The sequence below is a fragment of the Rhinolophus sinicus genome, chromosome 15 (assembly GCF_057876585.1).
Source record: "Rhinolophus sinicus isolate RSI-liver-muscle chromosome 15, RSI-T2T, whole genome shotgun sequence".
Taxonomy (NCBI): domain Eukaryota; kingdom Metazoa; phylum Chordata; class Mammalia; order Chiroptera; family Rhinolophidae; genus Rhinolophus; species Rhinolophus sinicus.
The window spans coordinates 104,779,729-104,801,644 of record NC_142515.1 but is presented as its reverse complement, the minus strand read 5'-3'; the positions used below and the strand labels follow the sequence as shown (position 1 = coordinate 104,801,644).

At 40.3% G+C, this 21,916-nt stretch overlaps 1 protein-coding gene across 12 annotated transcripts in view; it reads left to right on the top strand.

Moving 5' to 3' along the window:
- The window catches only part of EXTL3 (exostosin like glycosyltransferase 3), a 114,992-nt gene that overhangs the window by 69,157 nt on the left and 23,919 nt on the right, over nt 1-21,916 (top strand). For 10 of the 12 annotated variants that reach the window (XR_016019056.1, XR_012498153.2, XR_016019059.1 and 7 more), the window contains 2 exons: nt 11,937-12,064; nt 19,411-19,555. Coding sequence is in view for 5 of the 12 variants with exons in the window: in XM_019733110.3 (XP_019588669.2) it covers nt 11,937-12,064; nt 19,411-19,555 (273 nt within the window). In the remaining 7 variants the exon portion in view is untranslated. The remainder of the gene's footprint in view (nt 1-11,936; nt 12,065-19,410; nt 19,556-21,916) is intronic. The other 2 variants (XR_016019060.1, XM_088792548.1) reach the window with 1 other exon arrangement.

The following is a 21,916-nucleotide window of genomic DNA, read 5'->3' as shown; positions in this document are numbered from 1 at the left end:
TCTCTCTCCATATACACACACACACACACACACACACACACACACACACACACAAACACACACACACACACACACACACACACACACACGGACACTTTTTTGTTTTAACCTGTACGGATTCTGCTTGCTGCTTTTTCAGTCCTTTCAGCCATTGCCAGTTACATCTTTGCTATTCACGCCCTAAATCTTTTCAGACTCTCCAAAACGGAAACTGATCCCGGCCCCATGAAGGCTTAGGAAACCCTGTCAGTTACCCCACAGACGTCTGTGTCATAGCAAAGGTGTTAATGATGCAGATGATGAAAAGCTAACGTTTAAGAAGCACTTAAGACCTAGGCACTGTAACTTAGCCTTTGTAGAACTTATATCATTATGTATTGCGATGTTTTTCATTTTATATCTATGGAAACTGAGGCTTAGAGAGATTAATTATTTTGGCCAAGGTCATGATTAGTAATGGAGGAGCTGCGCTTTGGTATGTCTGATTCCAGAAGCTGCAGTTTTAGTCTCCTTCCAAAGCATTTAGGAAGAAGACCTGTGTCATTTACAGTATGTTACAGAAGTCTTTTGGAAGCCTGGAGTCTGGGTTTCATACTTGGGGATTGGAGGTCCTGAACGTTTTCTGAAGTCTCTTGCACATTCTTTCTCATTCTTTATTCCTCTGTCATGGTTAGTTTTAGGATGCTGTATTTTACAGGAAATTATAGCCAACTATACAAGATAGGGCTTTAGTTCTGAGTACTTTATTTATCCACCTTCTGGTGTAAGTTTGATGATCTAAAAGGAGAGTACCCATTTCTCTTAAATGTGAGGCCTTAGAGCAAGTCTTAAGCCAACTACTTACCTACCATACAGCAGAGGTATTTTCCAGAAAAAGGTAGCAAAGAAGGGCAGTAGGTCTGATGGGCCTTGCGTTGCCAGAAGCTTGCTTAAGAATATTAGTGTAGTTTTTAGGAAGAATTTGTCTGGAAGGGGTATGTTTGGGCTAGACCAGTTTTTAAAATTTTTATTTCATCGAGGAACTAATTCATGTGAAGTATTTTCCAAGCAGCAAACAGCATGGTATAACAGAAAAGGATACGTTTTGGAGAGAGAATATAGACTTGGGATTACATAGTCATTTTGTGATTTTCGATAAGTTAATGGATTCTTTGACTTCAAGATTAAAGAGGAATCTAAGATAATAGAAGTACGGAATCTAGAAGGTGTCCAGTTATTATCCGATTCCTATTTATCCCTTCATGTCAAAGGAGATGGAGGACAGTGTGGATAGTCTGCCTGTTACGGACAGCTTTAACTCACTTCACTCGGAAAGGCTTCTTGTATCCTCTTCTTAATTTGCCTTGTGTCATAGCTGTTACTGCCTACTTTCTCCTGTATAAATCCTTGTTTCAAGTTTTCTTTCTCACTACTGCTACTTGCTTACTATTGCTAACCTTTTCTTGTATTTCATTGAATCGCATTTATAATCTGAGGCTATTCAAAGACTGTGTAAAAACTTTTGATCCCAGAATTTATCTTGTATATCAAGGAAAGTGTTGTAAATGGGGAGATTTCTTTGTAGACTTCTTCCCAAATAAGTTTCACTTTTTCCTTTCTCAGTTACAACTTTTTGAATGTCATTGAAATTAAAAAAAAAAAAAAAAAAGTTCTGTGAAAGGTAGATGCTGCTGAAATAGAATAATAAAGCAGCCTTTGTTTTCCATTTTCCTGAGTTTTCTTTGAATTTGAGAGGGATGTAGAGAAGCTGATGCCACCCCAGTTAACAATGACTGAAATTCGTCTGAGAACTTACCAGAACTAATCCTTTCTTTTAACTCTGGTGGGAAATCAGTAGTTCTCTTTGATTACTGGGCAGCTCAGTGCACTCATACAATGCCTAGTGGGAAAATGCCAGACATTTTCCAAATGGGGGGCCACTCTGAACAGCTTGCTCATATTAGCGATACAAGATTTTTCTAGTTCTTTGAGAATTTCACTCCATTTTCTAAATATTTTGACTATGTTTTCTGTTTCAGAAAAGCAGGTTTTCTGGGCAGCAGTAGAATTGTGACCTCTTGGGCATAGAGCCAACAGTACCCAGATATCAGGGCTGAGAGAGACTGGCAGCTCTCACTCCTGTGGAAAAATGGTGCTATTATGAGACATATCAGAGTGGTGTTTCCACCTAGGATGCAGACGTACCCTATCCATTACATTCTAGTTCACAGGTCTTTATAAATTAGCAGCAGGTTGGTTCCCAGGCAATCGCTCAGATTTTAGTCCTTCAGGGAAAATGATTTGAAATGAGCATATTAGCTGAATGAATCAACCCAATAACCCACATGCCATTTCAGAAAATGCTGGGCAATTGTGCTTCTCTTATGCTCCGATTCTCCTGTAAGCACTAGGGATAAATGCTGGATGTTCGTGGGCTATGAAATCTATTGAGCGCTAGGTGTTTGAGTAGACGGAGATTGTCTTAGGCATACCTACTGGGATTTATATATTCAAATTCCTCATTCTTTATTGTTACTTACATAACAAAGGGGAAACACATCGGATCTGGCTTGGAGTAAATGTGGTCTTTCACTGCCACCATTCCTGGACACTCGTGCACCAAATGCTTTATGTAAAGAGAATTTCAGTTCCACTGGGATAGGGCCTGGGCAAGGTGACAGGATTCCGCTCAGATATGGCGGTGGTGCCACCAGTTGAAATAGATGTCTCATCTGAATGGTGTGCGGCTTCTGAACAGAGGTGGGGATGGTAGGTGACTGCTCTCTCTCTCTCTCTATCCGTCTCTTGCCCATTTTGCAAACAGTTGAATCAGGTTCCTTAGCTCCTGGAGTGTAACAATGAAGAACATCTAATGGAAGTCAGATGGGGAATAGTGTTGTGTCAAGGGATTTGAAGCCGAGTCTCAAAACACACCCTGAATAGCGTGGGGACGGGAACTGTCACTTTGATTCACCTTAAAGAGGTTCCACTGTTTCCAGCCTCCATAGTTTCTGATGATTTGTCAATAGTTTTCCAATTTTTGTTTCCCTATATGTAATGTGTTGTTTTTCTCTGGCTGCTTTCAAGATTTTTTCCCTTACATGTGGTTTTCAGTAGTTTGAGTACGTTATGCCTTGCCATGGTTCTTTGATTTGTATTCTGGTTGGCGTTCACTAAGCTTCTTCAATCTGTCAGGTTATGTTTTTCATCATATTGAGGGAAATTTTTATTCATTATTTATTTAGATTTTTTTTTTCCTGCCACTTTCTTTTCCCTCCTCTCCCTCCTCTCCTTTGGGGACTCCATTATATGTATATTAGACATTTTGATGTTGTCCCATAGTTCTCAGTGCTCTGTTTATTTTTTTTTTTAATATTTTTTTCCCCTTCCTGTTTCAATAATTTCTGTTACTCTATCATCAAGGTCACTGATTTTTGTGTCTATTCTACTGTTAAGCTAGTCAGTTAAGCTAGTCCATTCAGTTTTATTTGTATTTTCCAGTTCCTGAATTTCCTTTTTTTTTTAAATAATAGTTTGTTTCTCTGCTGAGATTTCCTGTCTTTTTTTCCCCAAGTATTCATCGAGCATAGTTATGATAGCTACTTTAACATCTTTTTCTACTTTAATGGCTAATTCCAACATATGGGTCCTTTGGGGATTTATTTTAATTGATTTTCTTTTTTCTTGAGGACTGAGTCATGTTTTTGTGGTTCTTTGTACATTAGACAACTTTGTATTAACCCTTATACATTATGAATATTATGTCTTGAAGACTGGATTTTGTTTCATTCTCTGAAAAGTGTTGATATTTTAGTTTTAACAGGCAATTAGTTTAGACTTTAGCGGGTCTGCTTACAGATAGCACCAAGCATGCATGGTGTGGGAGTGGGCCAGAGATGAGCAGTTTGTACACAGAACTCGAGCTCCCTATATGTGGCTCTCTCCCTTTTGGAATCTCCTTTCTTTTCAGGGGGTGGTGGTTTCCCCCAAATCTTCCATCTTATTCTCCAGGCTAGAAAGACTCGGGTGTTGTATATGAGTTTAAGCTGTCCTTTGTGGTACCAACTCGGGCCTATTCGCAAGGTGAAAGCAATAGTGATTCTCCCCATTTTGGCAATTGCTTCCTAGATTTCAGCTCCCTTCCAAGAGGTGGTAACTTGCCACCTCTGTTCACTGTCCAGTGCCTTTATGTAGTTGATTTTATTTGTTTGTTTGTTTGATATTCTTGTCCAGAGTTTGGAGTTACCGTCTGTAGGAGGATTGGGTCTGGTAGGAGCTTATTCAGCCATCCTGGAAGCAGAAACCTCCAAGTGAGTTAGAGTCACACCCAAAATTTTGGATCAAGTTATTACTTTATTCTGGCCAGTTAACTCCTATTCCTCACTCTGCTTTATATTCTGGAAAATAGCAATAAACAGTGTAGCCTTGTGGGAGCATTCTGTGGAAATGAGAACATCAAAATCTGTTCTCTTGGAGTTTTAAAACTGGGCTGTTATGAAGGGGACATCTTTTAGTTATTAACACTAGTCTTGTTCACTCCGAGTATTGCTCATCTTCACACTAGATACTCATTTCTCAGTCTTGTAACAGCCAGTCCCTTGCTTCTTTATTTTTTTCCCCTTCTCCATTAAGGGTACAGCTGATTTACACAGGCGCCTGGGAAGGCCTCTTTGAAGAGGTGCCATTTGAGCAGAAGCTAGAATGAAGTGAGAGATGGGCCATGTCAATTCTGGAGGAACATACAGAGAATGGCAAGTGTAAGAAGCTTGTCATGTTCAAAACATGGCAAGAATACCCAGTGTATCAGGGGTGCAGTGATTGAGGGGAGAGTTTGAAAGAAGTTTGGAGAAAGTAGAGGCCAGCACATGTAGGGTCATGTAGGTCATGGGAAGGAGTCCACATTTTATTTCACGTGTGTTAGGGTGCTATTGGCGGGTTTCGAGCAGGGAGTAATGTGTCTGTGGGGCTGTGGGGGGAAGAGCAGAAACAGTTCAGAGGCTATTGCAGTGACCTAGACAGGGGGTGTTGGTGGCTTGGACCAGGGCAGTATTGGGGCGTATCATACCTCCTAGTAGACTCCAGAGTCTCTGTGGAAGTGGTGAGGCCATAGTGCGCCATGTTTTCCACATGACAACTATAGAGATACAGAGATTCTTTTTCACTTCCCTTTTCCCTCCCTCCCAGCACTTGATATTAGAATATAAAAAGGAGAGTTCTGTTTGGGAAACTTAATGTCACGACAGGGTAGTGATTTTAATACTACTTCCCTTTCAGTCTACTAAGGGAAAAAGAAGGAAAACTGGAAGAGAAACTGGCTGTGTAGTAAACTTGGCGTTATTGTTATTCAGACTTGGGTCTCTGCCAATTGGGCTGTTGAAAGCTTTACTTCTGGCTAGATCTCAGGCAAGAGTAGAGATAGTTCTAAAAGCTTATTCCTTAGAAAGTTGATACACTTTATTTTTAATCTGTGCCCACTCTACTTTTAAAAATATTACTTGAATGTATCAGATGATAATTTCCTGAAATTGTGATTTCTAAGCAAAGCTGACAGGAAAAGCCTTGTCTAGTTTCTCTAGGTCCAAGATTGTGCACTAAGCCTGGTGGACTTTATTAGGTATTGGTACATTTGGATGGGCGTTTTGTGTGTGTGTGTGTGTGTGTTTGATTAATAATATTTTACTTAATAACTTGATGGCGAATGGAATGGCTCTCTCTTTCTGTATGAGAATGCGCTGCATATAAAAGAAAGCTATCAGAAATCAGGAATTAATAGCAAAAATTATAGGTGTATAAAGAATTGCTAAAGTCATATTGCATAAATGATTTACTAATTGCAGCAAATCAATTTTTTAGGTAATGTCTCCCCCCTCTTTTTACTAATTCAAAGTAAGGAATCTGAGACTGAGAATTTTATTGCTTTAGATCACTTGAGTAATTAATATATAAATTAGAACTTATGTGTTAGGACTTCTGACCGAAGTTCAGTGCATATATTGGGTTTTTTTTTTTTTTTAACCAAATCCAAATTTCTTAGGAAGGCACTCTGTGTGTGTGTGTGTGTGTGTGTGTGTGTGTGTGTGTGTGAGATATAAAATACATAAAGACATTTGTAAATATGCACACATATACATACATATAAAAGTAAAATGCTTACAAATTTGAAAGAGGTTGTACTAATCTCACGTTACAATAACTGCACAATTTTTGATCATTTTCTGTGCTGCGTAGGCACGGTGTCATATTCTTTATATGCATTCTCTCATTTGATGGTGAACCTCTAACCTGGGCTATTTTACCTACAGTGTTACGGGGATTGTTGGCAACTTACTCTTTTATAAGTTAAAGCAGACTTATCTCACAACCTGAAACATGCTATTTTTTTAAAACTTTATTAGACCCAAATTTAACTAAGTTATAAATGGAAAACCAGTTCACTGTTAGCGTCTTACTCCTTTGCCTTCTTTGCATTTCCTAGTGTTTTGCTCTCACCACGTCATTGCCTGAATGAGTCCTTTGAAAAATCAAGACGTTTCAGTGCTCCTTTTTCAGTTGTCCTTTCTCTCTGGATCACCTCTCCACCCAATCACCCCAAGCTCTATTTCACATACTTCACAAGTAGGTACATGTGTGATGATACGCTGCTTCTTAGACCTCATTTTCTTGATTTCCAAGCTCTATGATGGGTGACTTTAAGTGAGAGGAAAGGGTTGGATGGAGGACAAAAGTTAGTAGCTGTTTACTGCTGTTGCCTATATGATGGGTTGACAGACGTGTTTCATTCTCAGAAGTGGGTTCGTTACTAAAGTGTATTATGCATGTGTGTGTATTGGAGACAAGACTGTTGGGTTTGGCTAGGCAAAATTTGGTCTTAAAAAGGACATTTATACGTGTATTTAAATTGCTGAATTTAGTAGGTGCATTATATGTTCATATGGTTTTGTATTTTCCATGTACATTTTCTAATTATATTCTCACATCTATGTCCTATGTTTTTGTGTTCTGTTTTTGGTCTACTTTATGACTAGGGTTAATTCACTTAATCTCTTTATGTCCTAGTTTTCTTGCCTGCCAACTTCAAAGACCTGCCTATGATTAATCATGAGCTGCTTTCATAAAAGATTCCTTATTTAGGTAGTTCTTCCATTTGAATTCAAATTTATTATTCTCCTTCACTTGAGTAACTGTCACTTAACTAAATTGTTGAACTGTTCCATTGTTCCTTCTTAATAGCAATAACTACTTACATTTTCAATCCTTAGATATTCACTGCACCACAGAGCCACCTAAATCAATCCTTAGATATTAAGAGATATTTGCTAACTATTTAGTTGGGGTTCAGATTTATCATTGTACCTAGTTTATGATGTGAATTGATATTTTGCTAATTAATGTGGATTTGCTGATTTTGCCCGGATTTAGAAGCCAAATGTTTTGTTAACATACTAGGAGAAAGGACCCTATCAGAGTAGTAGTTCTTTTATAATTCATCAACTCCAGAATTCCTCAACAACCAAGTTGAAAGTTAAGTCACTAATTATTTTTTGATCATGGACACATTTGCATACATTTGCATACGGTAGGGTTCTAGGCCATGATTACTGTACTATTCCATTGTGATGAAGAGAAAGATGCAATGAGAAAGTCAAGGATTTTATGAAGGATGGTAAACAGAAAGAACTAGTGAAGCATCATCAGGGAGCATTGTATCTGAAACAAGAAAAACGAACGTTAGTAGTGAGCATTGCTCCTGACTTGATTGCTGTGGGCTGATGGATTTTTGCTGTAGAAAACTAGATTCTGAAAGGTATTACTGTGTTGAATGTTTGTAGTTTTTATATATAAACTTCTCAAGTCTTTATTCCATACTCTGAAAATAGAATGAACCGGGCTAAATTAGGTCTTGCTTCCTACTCGAGTGTTCATTCTTTTATTCAATCATTCATTCACTTACTGGTAAAACATTTGTTGAACATCTGCTGTATCCCAGGCCCTGTGCTCTATACATTCTGGTGAGTGTTGTACCAGAAGTTAAATCAATAACTTGAAGGTATGTCTTCATGTTCCTAAGTTATTAAGGTGCAATCAGAAGGCATGAAAAAATAGCCTTTGTGAAAGAAGGAGGGAGCAATTTGAAACAAAACAAAACAACATCAGCAAAAATGAGAATATATCCTAAACATGACATACTACTCTTGTCGTAAATTGAAATTGAGTTATCTCTTTAATGTTCTGATCTGCCAGTTCTCAAACTCTTAGAGGCGGAGCGGATCTGTACGTCTGCATTCCGACTATGAGTCTTCTGTCCTTTTGATTTTGGTGCCAGTCTTTTGTCCTTTTGATAATGGTTGGTTTGCTGAGCTTTTTTTATGTTTTGTGTCATTTATTTTATGTATTTTTAAATGAACATTTATTGGGGTGACGGTGCTTTTTGTAACCTTTAAGCACTGTAGCTTCGAAGTAAAACTGTTATGTTAGAAGAAAGCTTTTACTCTTCCTCCCAGCCCTTCATTTAGGTTTGTACTTTACAAGTTTACAAGGGTAGAAATCTCTTTTTAGTTATGGGAAACAACAGGTGATTGTCTTTAAATAATGAGCTACATTTATTTTTGGAAGTTTGCTTGGCTGTCTCCTGATGGCTGGTTCTAAGTTGGTGTCTCAGCAGTGGCAGCAATGACACTTATTGTGGAGGGCCGCCCTGTGCTTCGTAGGAGATCGCAGCCTGCCCAATAGATGCAAGTTGCTCCCCTCCTCTCCACCCCGCCGCACGTGTGATAACCAGAAGTGTCCACAGTTATTGTCAAATGATTTTGTCCGGGGCAACATCACTCCTCGTTGAGAACCACGGCTCTGAATTCCTAAAGCAGACTTACTGACCACAGTTGTTGGTGAGCCAACCACAGATAAGCTGCTGCCGTCCTTGGTGCTGCGTTTCTGTGAATCCGTAAAGCTTTTCTTTTGTTCTGATGGCTATTGCCTCAGGTCCGTAATCGTGAATATCTTGCTGGCATTCCAACCTGGAGTTGTGCCAGGACAGGCAGAGGTGGCACGCACACTAGATTCCTGGAACCCACCGTAGTCGTTCTTAATGGACTTGCCTTTTAATGGACTTGCATAAGCTTGCTCAGAAAACTGGCTATGAAACCTCGGCCAAAACACGTTTGCTATTAGACCTTCCGTCCTGTGGAAGGCTTCCACAGGACAAGCAGGTCCTCTTGATTTGATTTACTTTGTAAGTTGGGCAAAAAATGGGATACGCTCGGTATCCCATCTTGAACATTTTAGTTTTCAAATTTTGTTTATTTATTTTACATCACCAACATTTTAGTTTTTGTTGTTTCTTGTTTTTCAAGGAAACGTTAGATTGTTGCTCAGATTGTCGAGTTTGGCTGATAAACAGCTTCAGTTTTTCCATACAACATGGTGCTTGTTAAGCAGAGGGATTACTTACTGGCGATCACACATCTAGGAAATGGTGGAATTGGAATTTGAACTCAAGCTTTTCTGATTGACTCGAAAGCCGTGCTTTTAAAACTCCTCTGAACCAGTGCTTCTCAAAATTGAATGTGTACAGGAATCACCCGGGCATCTTTTTAAAAGGCAGGCTCTGACAGGTTTGGGGAAGGCCTGTCGTTTTGCATTTCTGCACCCCAGGTGATGCCCGAGTTGCTGGTCTTTGAATCACATTGAGTAGCACAGCTCTGTGTCGTGTGTTCCTGGGTTACTGATTTTGCTGTAGATTGTCCTCCTGGGGCTTCACCCACAGAGCTGCTCATCTACAATGGAGTAGTCAAGAACTGGATTTTTTTAGTTATTTTTTTCTTCATTTTAAGCTAAGTGTATTCACTGCTGGATTTCAGGGTGTGTATATTCACCGCTAGATTTGAGGGGGAGCTTTGGTTACCTGAGCGGCAGGATTGTTCTGTATTAAGGGAATGCTAAGCATGTTAGGAAAGTAAAATGAGTGATGAGGGTAGTTTTGTGGAGGGCATTTGACTGAACAGCTACCGTAGTCCATTGATTCTGAGGTGGACATTATTTTACATTTTCACATCTCTGAAATCAGATGCATCTTAAGATAGATGGCATTTTACCATTGCTGAGGTTGGCATTTAGCTTCTGCCACGTCTGGCCACCCTCCCACCCTTCCTGAGGACAGAGCCTGGCAGCTACTGTGGTGGGTGCGTGGCTGGCTGCCCTGCTGGCTCCTCTCTTTGTCCTGACCCAGGCCTCGGTGCCTTTGTTCTGTCACTGCTGAATCTGCGCTCGGGGGACTTGAGCTACGAGGTCACGGATTTTTCTCCTGGTCAGATGTGCTGCAGGGCAAGATGGATTTCTGTGTCTATCGCTTGGCTCTGACATCTGTTCTGTGTAGCAGCAAATCTATTACACATTCCTCCTGGTCTCGCCTGGGGAGGAACTCCTTTGGGGCCAAGGCAAAGTCTGAAAAAGCTCTTTAGTAAGTGATAAACTATTTCATGTTCTTTCTTATTTAGCAGGATTTTTCTTTCTTGATGGTACACAAATTAATAATGCATTTTCCATGGGGCTTTGGTTTAATGAGGATTATAAACTTAATGTAAGATTAGCAGAAAAAGACTGATTTGGAGTTAGAAGGTAGGCATTAGAGTCTAGCTCTGCCACTTGCCAGTTGCCCATGTATTAATAGTGAGAGGTCGGACTGGATGATCTCCTTCCAGCTCTCAGCTAATTGGATTCCGAGTGTGCTAGAATGAATTAATTGAAGTAGAAGGACACTGGTTTAGGAACACAGAAGTGATTAATTTTAACGGGGCAGTGAATGGCAGGAGGCATCTGACGGGCTGGGTCTCCAGGGGGAGAGTCATTTTGGTAGAAGAATAGGAGAGAGTATTTTAAGCTGAAGAGACAATACTCGGGAGGTCATGGAAGTACCTTTGAAACCGTTAATAAACTTTTAGACCCCGAATACAATTACATTCATCATGGGAGGCAGAGGTTATCCTCAGTACAAGTGAAACATTTTGTTCAAAGTAAGATGACCCATCCTGGTTTTCTAAAGAATTGACTCCTCAGGAAGTTCTCTTTGTTTCTGGTTTTTGAGACTAATATGATGGTGTCTCATGAGTTGGATTGATTAGATAGACGCCATAAAAAGAAAACGAGCTATCAAAGGACTGCATGGTCATCGTCGTCAAGGTGAATGACACGGACTACCTCCCTTGTAGTAAACGGCTTATCTGAGATATGGTTTAAATAAAATTTTTAATAATTATAATGTTGTGTTTGGGCACTGATCTTTGTTTTATGAAGAAAATACTGCTTTGCATATATGGGTCACTTTGGATGGCGATTCTTTGAGTTGGGATTGCTGTCGCCAGAAGCTATTAGTTTTACTGAATTTAGGTACACCTTGAAAGAAAAAAGCTTTTGTATGTGTAGTTAGTGCTGTGGGTAGGTAGGGATTACAAAGGTGAAGGAATTAACCTCAATGGGATAGGCGGTCTTTTTTTTTTAATATACCCAAAAAAAAAAAAAAAAAAGGCTTTAAAATTGGTCAGAGGTGACTTAGACTCAAGGGATTTCTGAGTTTGGTTTTCAAGTTTATGAACAAACGGGGGGATTCCGGAGCTGGGAATCGTAATGTCAGTTCTACTCTGCCACCTTGTGTCCTCTTGGGAAAGTTATTTTTAATTTCCCTAGACTGTTTATTGCATATGCAAAATAATCCTCAGCTTTAGCTTGTTTCACAAGAAAACTAGTTAGCAGATGAAGAAAGCTTAAAATGTGAAATTCTTATCCATTTCCTAAGTGATGAGGCAGTTTTTCTTCCTGAAAGTTATGTGCTAGATGTTACAAGTGGTATGTAACCAGGCAAAATCGCTCAGGAAGTTTCGCCAGGCTTCTTCGGCCTAAAGGCGGTTTTGCTTTTGCGTTCTGTGAGGTGGCATTGATCTTAGTGTCTCCCTTCCTTTTCTCAGGTGGTCCGTACCGAGAAGAACAGTTTGAATAATCGATTCTTGCCCTGGAATGAAATCGAGACCGAGGCCATCCTGTCTATTGACGATGACGCTCATCTCCGCCACGATGAAATCATGTTTGGGTTTCGGTGAGGAGCTGATTTTCCATCAAGAATCGCTTTCATTTGCAAGTGATAGGAAACCAAGTCAGACGTGACTCAGGCAGCCAGATGGATTTACTGGCTCACAGTAGCGGAGAAATCCTTAGCGGTAGTGAGGGCCACTGCAGACGTAGCCGGGTCCCGGGTCTTAGGTGATGTCAGAGCATTCCATTTCCCTGCCTCTGTGGGTCCTGCTTTCCTCTGTGCTGCCTTTGCTCTCATATCTCATAGGCTCTTCCTCTGAGGCCAGCGAGATGGAATTTTGTGATTGGCTCCACCAGGGTTACCTGGAGCTGCGAGGAGATCGTCCTTTAACCGAAATCCACATGGGCTGAGGGTGGAGGCAAAGGGTAGTAGTTCCCTGAAGGAAACACGCGGGTCTTGTGTTTAGAGAGTGGGGACTGACTCCCAGGCAGGCAGAAGCAGCACGTGGCTGTGTGGATTGGGGCAATGGAACAGTGCCCGAAATTGGGGCCTGAAAGATTTGGGGAAAGATGGGTTTGCCTGCAAAGATCCAAGAGAAAAAAGGGAGAGGAGGAGGAGAAGGTGGTTATCGTGCACGGCAGTTGTTGCGCCCGTTTGTGTGCCAGAGACTAGCTGGCTACTTGGTCTGGTTTATCTCATTAATCCTGAAACCTGGTGGTGTAAGTTGTAGTCCTCTGCATTTTACACAGGAGTAAATCGAGATCCCAGAAAACAAAGCCATGATGCTAGGAAGTAAGTGGCAGAGCTGGGATTCTAACGCAGGTTTGTCTGACTCCAGAACTTCCACTCAGCCACTAAACTGTCCCCTTTTCTTGAGTAGTTCTTATCGGGGCTTACCTACCCCACCTGAGGGAACGTTGCAGGGAAGTAGTACGTCATGGACTGGTATGCTGGCCCATGGAGGGAGGCACTAAAACTGAGGGGAAGCATTTAAACACTTTTAAAGCAGTTTGACATTTACTGTGACACCCAAGTGTTTGATCATTTATCTTGCAGTTCACTGTGGGGTAACAGTTATGGAATGTAATTCATACATTGTACAATTCACTTATTTAAATATACCATTCAGTGGTTTGTAATATATTTACAAAGTTGCGCAACCATCACCACAATCTATTTTAGAAATCTTCATCACCACCAAGAGAAACCTTGTACCCATTAGCATCTCCCTCCAAGCCCTCTAAGCCTTAGGCAACCATTAATCTACTAACCATTAGTCTATCAATTTGCTGATTGTGGATATTTCATATAAGTGGTACAGTAAAATATGTGCCCTTTTGTAACTAGTTTCTTTCACGTAACATAGTGTTTTCAGAGTTCATCCATCTTGTAGCATGTATCAGGCCTTCATTCATTTGTATGGATATATAATACACGTTTATCCACTGATGGACAGACGGTCATTTCTGCTGCTTGGCTATTCTGAATAATGCTGCTGTGGACATTCATGTACAAATTTTTGTATGAACATTTCCTTTCTCTTCTATACACACACACACACACACACACACACACACACACACACTTAGAAGTGGAATTGGTGGATTTTATGCTAACCCTTTGTTCAACTCACATTTTGAACTGATAAACTGTTTTCCAGAGTGGCTGTACCATTTTATTAGGTTGGTGCAAAAGTAATTGTGATTTAAAAAGTTAGAAAAAAAATTGCAAAAACCACAAGTTCTTTTGCCCCAAGCTCACATAGTGCCATCAGCAGTGTATGAGGGTTCCTATTTTTCCACGTCCTGGGCAGTAGTTGTTGTTACAGCCGTCCTCCTGGCTGTGAAGTGGAATTTCAGTGCAGTTTTGATTTGCATTTCCCTAGTGACTAATGATGTTTAGCATTTTTACTTATGTTCAGTGACCATTTGTATATTTTCTTTGGAGAATGTCTATTCATGTCCTTTGCCCATTGTTATTTGTCTCTTTATTATTGAGTTGTAAGAGTTCTTTATATATTCTAGGTACAAGTCACGTAATCAGGTAAGATTTGCAAATATTTTCTCCTGTGGGTTGTCTTTTCATTTTCTTAATGCACAAATTCACTTTTGAAGCACAAAAGTTTCATTTTCATGAAGTCTAATTAATCTGGGTTTTCTTTGGTTGTTTGTGTTTTTGGTTTCATATTTAAGAAACCATGCAATTCATTTTTATTGTATTTTACAGAAGTGATAATCCATAATAAGTTAGGGGATGGTTTCTGTTGCTGTGCAGAAGCTTTTTCGTTTGATATAGTCCCATTCATTTAGCTTAGCTTTTCCTTCCCTTGCCTTTGAAGTCAAATTCATAAAATGCTCTTTGAACCCAAGGTCTAAAGTTTAGTACTTATGTTTTCTTCTATGCAGTTTATTGTTTCAGGTCTTATGTTTAGGTGTTTGATCCATTTTGAGTTAATTTTGGTACAGGGTGACAGATAGCAGTCCAGTTTCATTCTTTTGCACGTGGCTTTCCAATTCTGCCAGCGCCATTTATTGAAGAGGCTGTCTTTGCTCCATTGTATGTTTTTTGGTTTCTTTGTCGAATAATAAACTTTTTTAATTAAAAAAAAATCAGGAAAATTAGTTCTTCACCAAAGATAGCTTGAGGATCATTGGAGTAGATTTTCTTGGAGCTTTTGTTCAAATTAAGTATGGATCCAGGATGGAGACCTCGTCTCTGTGCCTTTGTTCTGTTCACTGAAAACCTCACCTGCCTCGCTTTCGGCTTCCTTTCATTCAGCTTGATAAGTGCAGATGCTCAGGTGAAAGGAGCAGCAGCTGTATTGCTGCGTTTGTCTCAAATCCATTTAAAAAGAATTATTTCACACGTTTCTGAGAAATTAGAATATGTATTCTTCCTCTTCTCCACCCAACCTCTCCCATTTCCTTTGACATCCTACTAATTATGGAGGCAAGAGTGTGTTGTTAGCTGTGATAAAAATCCCACCAAACTGGAGTATGTGCCTTTGTACCATGATGACAAATAGCCAGGGCACTCTACTGTTTATAAGAAAGGAGGAAAGCCATGTGCTGATTCCACAAATGGTCTTGGCCATCACAGTTGTCGCTGTTGGGGGGTGGGGGGGGCGGGCGGTGTATTTCTGACATAGCACGTGCAGTTTAGAGCATGTGAAAGGACTCGGAGCTGTGACCAGAGGCAGGGGATGTTAACAGGTGAATTGCTAGTCACCTCTAGATCCCAAGAATGATTTAGATAAGGAGTCCTGCTTTGATGAGTTTGGAGTTTATTAAGATAGCTGTCATTTGCTGTTTTCTATGGTTCTTGATTTTGGAAGACTTTTGACCTTTCCATTTGTCAACAGATTTCTGGTGAGAGAATAATGGAAAGCCTTTTAATATCTTTCTTTACAATCATTGGAAATTTGAGGTTTAGCCTCTAGTTATTAGAACTTATGAATTATCTCTGGCTGTACATCCTAACATTTTATCACCCTGATCTAAGTTTTATTAATCTCCCCAATTTTCTTATTTCACCTGAATGGGAATGAAACAGACCTAGGTTCAAAAGGAAAGGGCAGGTATGACAAAAATTCCTCCTTTTGGCAAAAGGTAACATAGATCTTGGCTGACTTCAGCTCATGTAGCAAAAAATGAGGCAAACGTGTTCTTAAGGAACAGGTAAAGGGGACCCAAGAGAATTGAAAACATATATCCATACAGAAAGCAACGCATGAATGTTCACAGCAGCATTGTTTATAATAACCAATAAGTATAAACAACACAAAAGAATAAATATGATACGGTTTTACTTGCATGAGGCATAAGTAAAATTCAGAGACAGAAAGTAGAACGGTGGCTGCCAGGGGCTGGAGGAAGGCAGGAGTGGGAGTTAGTGTTTGATGGGTACAGAGTTTCAGTTTGGGAAGATGAAAAAGTTCTGGAGAAGGATGAGTGGTAGTTGTACAACAATGTGAGTGTACTTAATGCCACTGAACTGTATACTTAATGTTAAAATGTAAGTTTTAGGTTACATCTGTTTGCCATACACAAAAAAAATCAGTTGTCAAAGAAACAAAAACAAAAGAAGTGTAAACCACCCAAACACTCACCAACTGATGGATAAGCAAAATGAAATGTATCCATACAATGGAATATTATTTGGTAATAAAAAGGAATAAGTACTGCTCCATGCTACGACACGGGTGAGCCTTGAAAATGGGCCAAGTGAAAGCAGTCAGTCATGAAAGGCCACATACAAGTTGTGACAATTTCATGAACTTGTTGCAACGATGTTGCTAACTTTTTCTGATACCAGGAGGGATTATTCATTCTGAATTTGTACCAACTGGACAAACAGTTAACCAGGTTTACTATTTGGAAGTACTGAAAAGGCTCCGTGAAAAAGTTAAATGAAAACGACCTGAACTTTTTGCCAACAATTCATGGCTCTTGCATCACGACAATGTACCAGCTCACTGTCTGTGAGGGAGTTTTCAGCCAGTAAACAAATCACTGTATTAGAACACCTTCCCTACTTACTTGATCTGGCCCCCAATGACTTCTTTCTTTACCCAAAGATAAAGGAAATATTGAAAGGAAGGCATTTTGATGACATTCAGGACATCAAGGGTAATACGATGACAGCTCTGATGACCATTCCAGAAAAAGAGTTCTAAAATTGCTTTGAAGGGTGGACTAGGCACTGGCAATGGTGCATAGCTTCCCAAGGGGAGTACTTTGAAGGTGACTGTTGATATTCAGCAGTGAGGTATGTAGCAGTTTTTCTAGGATTAGTTCACGAACTTAATTGTTTGACCTCGTACACACACACACTTTTTTTTTTTTTTTTTTACTTAACTGAATATCTAATATGGAAATGTGGTAAATAATGTGCCATAGTTCATACCACAAAAATGTAGAATTCATGCACTTATTTCAAAGGTGATAGTATTTAAATTAGAAATGTTAACAGCATATTAGTCATGATTCAGATTCTTTGTGGAATAGTATCTTGATTTCATTATTTAAAAATTTCTCTTTAGTTGGTGAAGTTATGTTTATCCAGTGAATTTTCTTTGTTTTTAAGTTTGAGCTATGAAATTACCTTTGAAACTTTTCCCTTAACGTAGTGTATAGGTAGTTAATTATACTTTTAATACAGTTAAAGAATAATTCATTAAAGGGAAGGTATGCCAAAGCATGATCTATGATGCAGCACATAGATTAAAAATATTTAGTGCAGCATACGTTTGAATATAATGTTATGGAAATGATTCTGTGTAACCCTTTTAAATGCAAATTGGTAGCATTATTTATAATCGATATTTTTAAATGCCTGACTTTCCAATATCCATCTAGACCATACTATCTAAAACTCTTGATGCATCATCCCAGGAATTTATTTAAGCCTTTATTTAAGTTGAGTTTATCTTGTACCAGTAATTCCACATTGATTTTTTTCTTTATTATTTACGTAATAGATAATTAACACCCTGTCAACCATTTCATGGTTGACAGCCTTTAACAAATTAGATATGTTACCTTTTGATACTGTGCAGCAAATGAGATTTTGCTTTATTAAGAACTATCTGTATTATAGTGACTTAAATCAGCCAAAACAGGTGATTGAAATATTCAGTTTTCCTTTCTTTCTTCTGCTATTTCAGGACCAGTAGGAGCAATAGGCATTTGAAGAATGCCTGGAATCAGACATTTTTTTTAAATTTTTTTTTTAAGATTTTATTGGGGAAGGGGAACAGGACTTTATTTGGGAACAGTGTGTACTTCCAGGACTTTTTTCCAAGTCAAGTTGTTGTCCTTTCAATCTTAGTTGTGGAGGGGGCCCCGTTCAGCTTCAAGTTGTCCTTTCAGTCTTAGTTGTGGAGGGTGCAGCTCACCTCCAGGTCCAGTTGCCGTTGCTAGTTGCAGGGGGCACAGCCCACCATCCCTTGCGGGAGTCGAACTGGCAACCTTGTGGTTGAGAGGACGCGCTCCAACCAACTGAGCCATCCGGGAGCTCAGCGGCAGCTCAGCTCAAAGTGCCGTGTTCAATCTTAGTTGCAGGGGGCGCTGCCCACCATCCCTTGCGGGACTCGAGGAATCGAACTGGCAGCCTTGTGGTTGAGAGGCCACTGGCCCATGTGGGAATCGAACCAGCAGCCTTTGGAGTTAGGAGCAAGGAGCTCTAACCGCCTGAGCCACCGGGCCGGCCCCTAGAATCAGAATTTTTAGGAGTGTTGATATAACATTTGGTTATGCCAGTGGTACTTACTAGCAATCCTTACATCCTAGATATGACATATTATGAAAACGTCTTACAGCATTTTAGGTTAGTAATTCGGAGTCAGTTTTAGGAGATAAATTAAGATAGAGGTAAGGATTTGGGTAGGAGGTGGCAGAAAGCCCATCTAGAATAGGCTGTTAATGTTGTGAATAGAAGTTGTGGTTTCTCATCTAATGGACTAGATTACTTACTTTCAAACTTAATGCGAGAGGAACTCTTTTGAAATGAAATCATGTGTTTTAGGACTTGCAGTTCCATAGAAGCGATGAGGGAGTTTCTCAGGTAGTTTAAATCCCCGTTTGGGGGTGGGGTGGAGTGGGGAGGTGATGGTGCAATGTTTACAGGACTCCTGAAGCACTTCTACAGCGCTGTCGGGTCTGTGGAGCAGAAATGCTTGCAGCTCTACGATTTTATCCTGGGAAGCTGGGGAACTGATTTTATGTGCTCTACCTTACCTATAAGTTTATCCTGGAAACATACTGAATTCTCAGTTTGTTTCTTGCGTTTATGAAATCTGTCATTTGTATGGTCCTGTAGACCTCTTCTTTTCATGGTTCAGGTTTCTCCCTCAGCTCTGCTCCAATCAGGAATTAAGGCTGTTGCAGCTTACTCCAGGCGTCTCCTGTGGTTAGAGCAGTGGTCCCTAAGCTTCTTTTATGGTATACCCTCTCAGTAAAAGAGAAGTTAAGTATGCAGTATGCGTAAATCATATACAAATCCTATTGTACTAATGTATCATGCTCATTAAAAACAATTTCTTAAGAAATTAAATAAGATTAAAAATAAATGGAAATAAAGATTGCTATCTTCTTCCTGCTCCTTAGCCGATTGCAGCACACACTCCACTCTGGAGCTTGGTCTGTCTGTAAGGGCTGAGGGGTGCTGGCTGCCAGGATTTGAGGAACAATAAGCAGGTGCTTATTAAGGAAGCTACACGTGACACTCTTTATTTGTTTTTATCCTCTTTGGCTTATGACTTATTTTGTTATTTAAAAAAAAAAAAAGGAGAAAGAAAGAAGTCACAGCCTAAGGGCCAGAGCCCACAAGGTACAGACAGTAATTTTAAAAGTTTCTGATAATCTTAAGGCTTTGTACTGAGGTGTGTGCATGTACTTGTGTTTCTAAAGGGTGTGGAGAGAAGCACGGGACCGCATTGTGGGTTTCCCTGGCCGGTACCATGCGTGGGACATCCCTCATCAGTCCTGGCTCTACAACTCCAACTACTCCTGTGAGCTGTCCATGGTGCTGACAGGCGCTGCCTTCTTTCACAAGGTAAGAAAACTTTGGGTAAGAATGGCATGAACTTGGTGCGAGTTGAGCCTTTGTGTAGCAGTGAATGCTACCCTGAAGTTAGCTTGCCTCGTGCTTCTTATGTATCCCTTCTATGCTAGAAGTAAGTTATTGCTAATTTTGAAGACCGGGATCAAGATACTTAGAGCAACTGTGGAATAAAACGTCCGGATGAGAAGGATGCCTGTACAATTGCATGTAGGCCATTAGGAAAATCGTCCATCTTTCTGGGCATTAGCTGTCCCTCTGTAAAACTGAGAGCGCTGGGCTAAACTACCATCCAGTTTCAATATTGCCATTCCAGATGTGGCCTGGTCCCTGGAAGGCTGACACTGGTGCTCTTGGACTCAGGCTACCCACCACTGTGCCAAGCTCCACTGTAAGCCTGTCTGCTGTGGGTCTGTACGTTCTGTTTGATTCCTTAGAGCTTGTAACTTTCATCATGCCTCACATCCTGATCTTCATTGATTATCCAAACTGTAAACCCCTCCAGTTGTTAATCTTCTCCTGTACTGTTACCACTAAACTATTCTATGTCTGTTCTATAGAGTAGCCACTGGCCATATGTGGCCACTGAGCACTTGACCTGTGTGTGGTCAGTACTGAGATGTGCCGTAAGTAAAGTACACACTGCGCTAGATTTTGAAAACTTAGCATGAAAGGAAGAATGTAAACTATCGGTCATTTTTTTTATATTGATATGCAATTATTTTGGATACACTGGGTTAGGTAAAATATATCACTAATGAATATTACTGTTTCTTTTGCTTTTAAAAATGTGGCTTCTAGAAAATTGAAAATGACACACGTGACTCACGTTCTGTTTCTGTTGGATGGTGCTGCTCTGTGTCTGCTCTCTCCAGTCTTCCTCTGCGCTCTCAGGGTCCCTGTTCTGAGGTAGCCACTCGCTTCCACCCCCACTTCACAGGGCACCTCATCTGCCTCTTTGACCTGATTAAAACCTGACTTTCGTCTTTAGCCCGGCCTGTATTTCTTCCATGAACCAGAATCGAGGCTACTCATTTCCCCAGATTTGTACTTTTGAGCAGGGAAGGTGTCCAGAACTCTCTTCATTGCTTACCAATGACATAATTCTCAGCTGTTATATAAACTCTTATTTGAGGCTCATGGCACCTGTCTTGTTGCCAGCTACCAACCCTGTAACCATTCCCTCACGTTCATGAGGGATGTGGGCACCTGGCCCATCGTCCTGATCGCTTGCCACGGCCCGTCATTCTTGGCATCGTCATTGCCCTTGTAGGAGACCCCCCCCCACACTGTCTTCCCCGTAAATGCTGACGTGTCCCAGGGTGTTAGCTTCTATCTAACGCTCTTCTTACTTTGTGTTTTCCTTAGATGTTCTCTCATACTTTCAAGGTCTTGTGGCTTTTCTCAGCACCTACAAGTTGATGATTTCTGTATCTATATTCTAGTTTTGGCCCTTCCCTGATATCTGTGCTTGTATATTGTTTTCAGGACATGCCTGCATGTCCCTGTGGTACTTCAAACTGAATTCCCCCCCCTTCCCCCTGCCCCAAAGCTCATCATCTCACCCCACCCAACTCCCTCAAATCTTTTGTCCCTCATATAGTTCATATTTCAGATGGTGGCATCTTGCAAGGCATCTCAAATAGAACCTTGAAAATCATCTTACTAGGGACGTTTTGAACCAGCCTAAGAAGTCATTAAACTTTCAGCTTTTGCTTTTCTTTTTAAAATGTAATGTGTGAAGCTGATATGATCATCCCGTTCTTGAACCTTGCCCTGTGCTTATTTTCCAAGCTTGGATGGGCTGTGGTTGGGCTGAGGATTGTAAGTAGGGTTAGAGAGGATCTGGCTGAGGCAGCAAACCTAATTAGGAGTCAGTTATTTTCACATCTGAGAAAGAGCCACCAATTTTAGCAGTGTACACTCAGACCTTGAGAATTTGCTTTTCTTTTGAAACATGCTTTCTCAAATTCTCTGATTGCTTTTTAAAAGTTTCCGTAGATCCCTTTACTTTCAAGTAATAAATCATTTACTTAATAAAAGTTAGGTTTTCTTCTATTTGAAAAGCTAGAGCAGAGGTTACAAACTAGCAGCTCTTAAACTTTCCGGGCTTACAGAAATGTTTATTTAGCCCCCAGTACTGTTTCATACACTGCCAGGCTTTAAAAACCAGAGGATTTTACAACGAGTCCTGGACCTTAATGAAAATGAAGATTAGGTCATACTGGGGCAGTGTTTTTGCCTGGCACCAGCAGGCTGGAGCTGTGGTCACTGTTCCCTGGAAGTGGGCATGTTTGTGCTTATTTGCCCCACGACTCTTTATTTTTCCTACACCCATTTTTAAAAAAAGTGTCA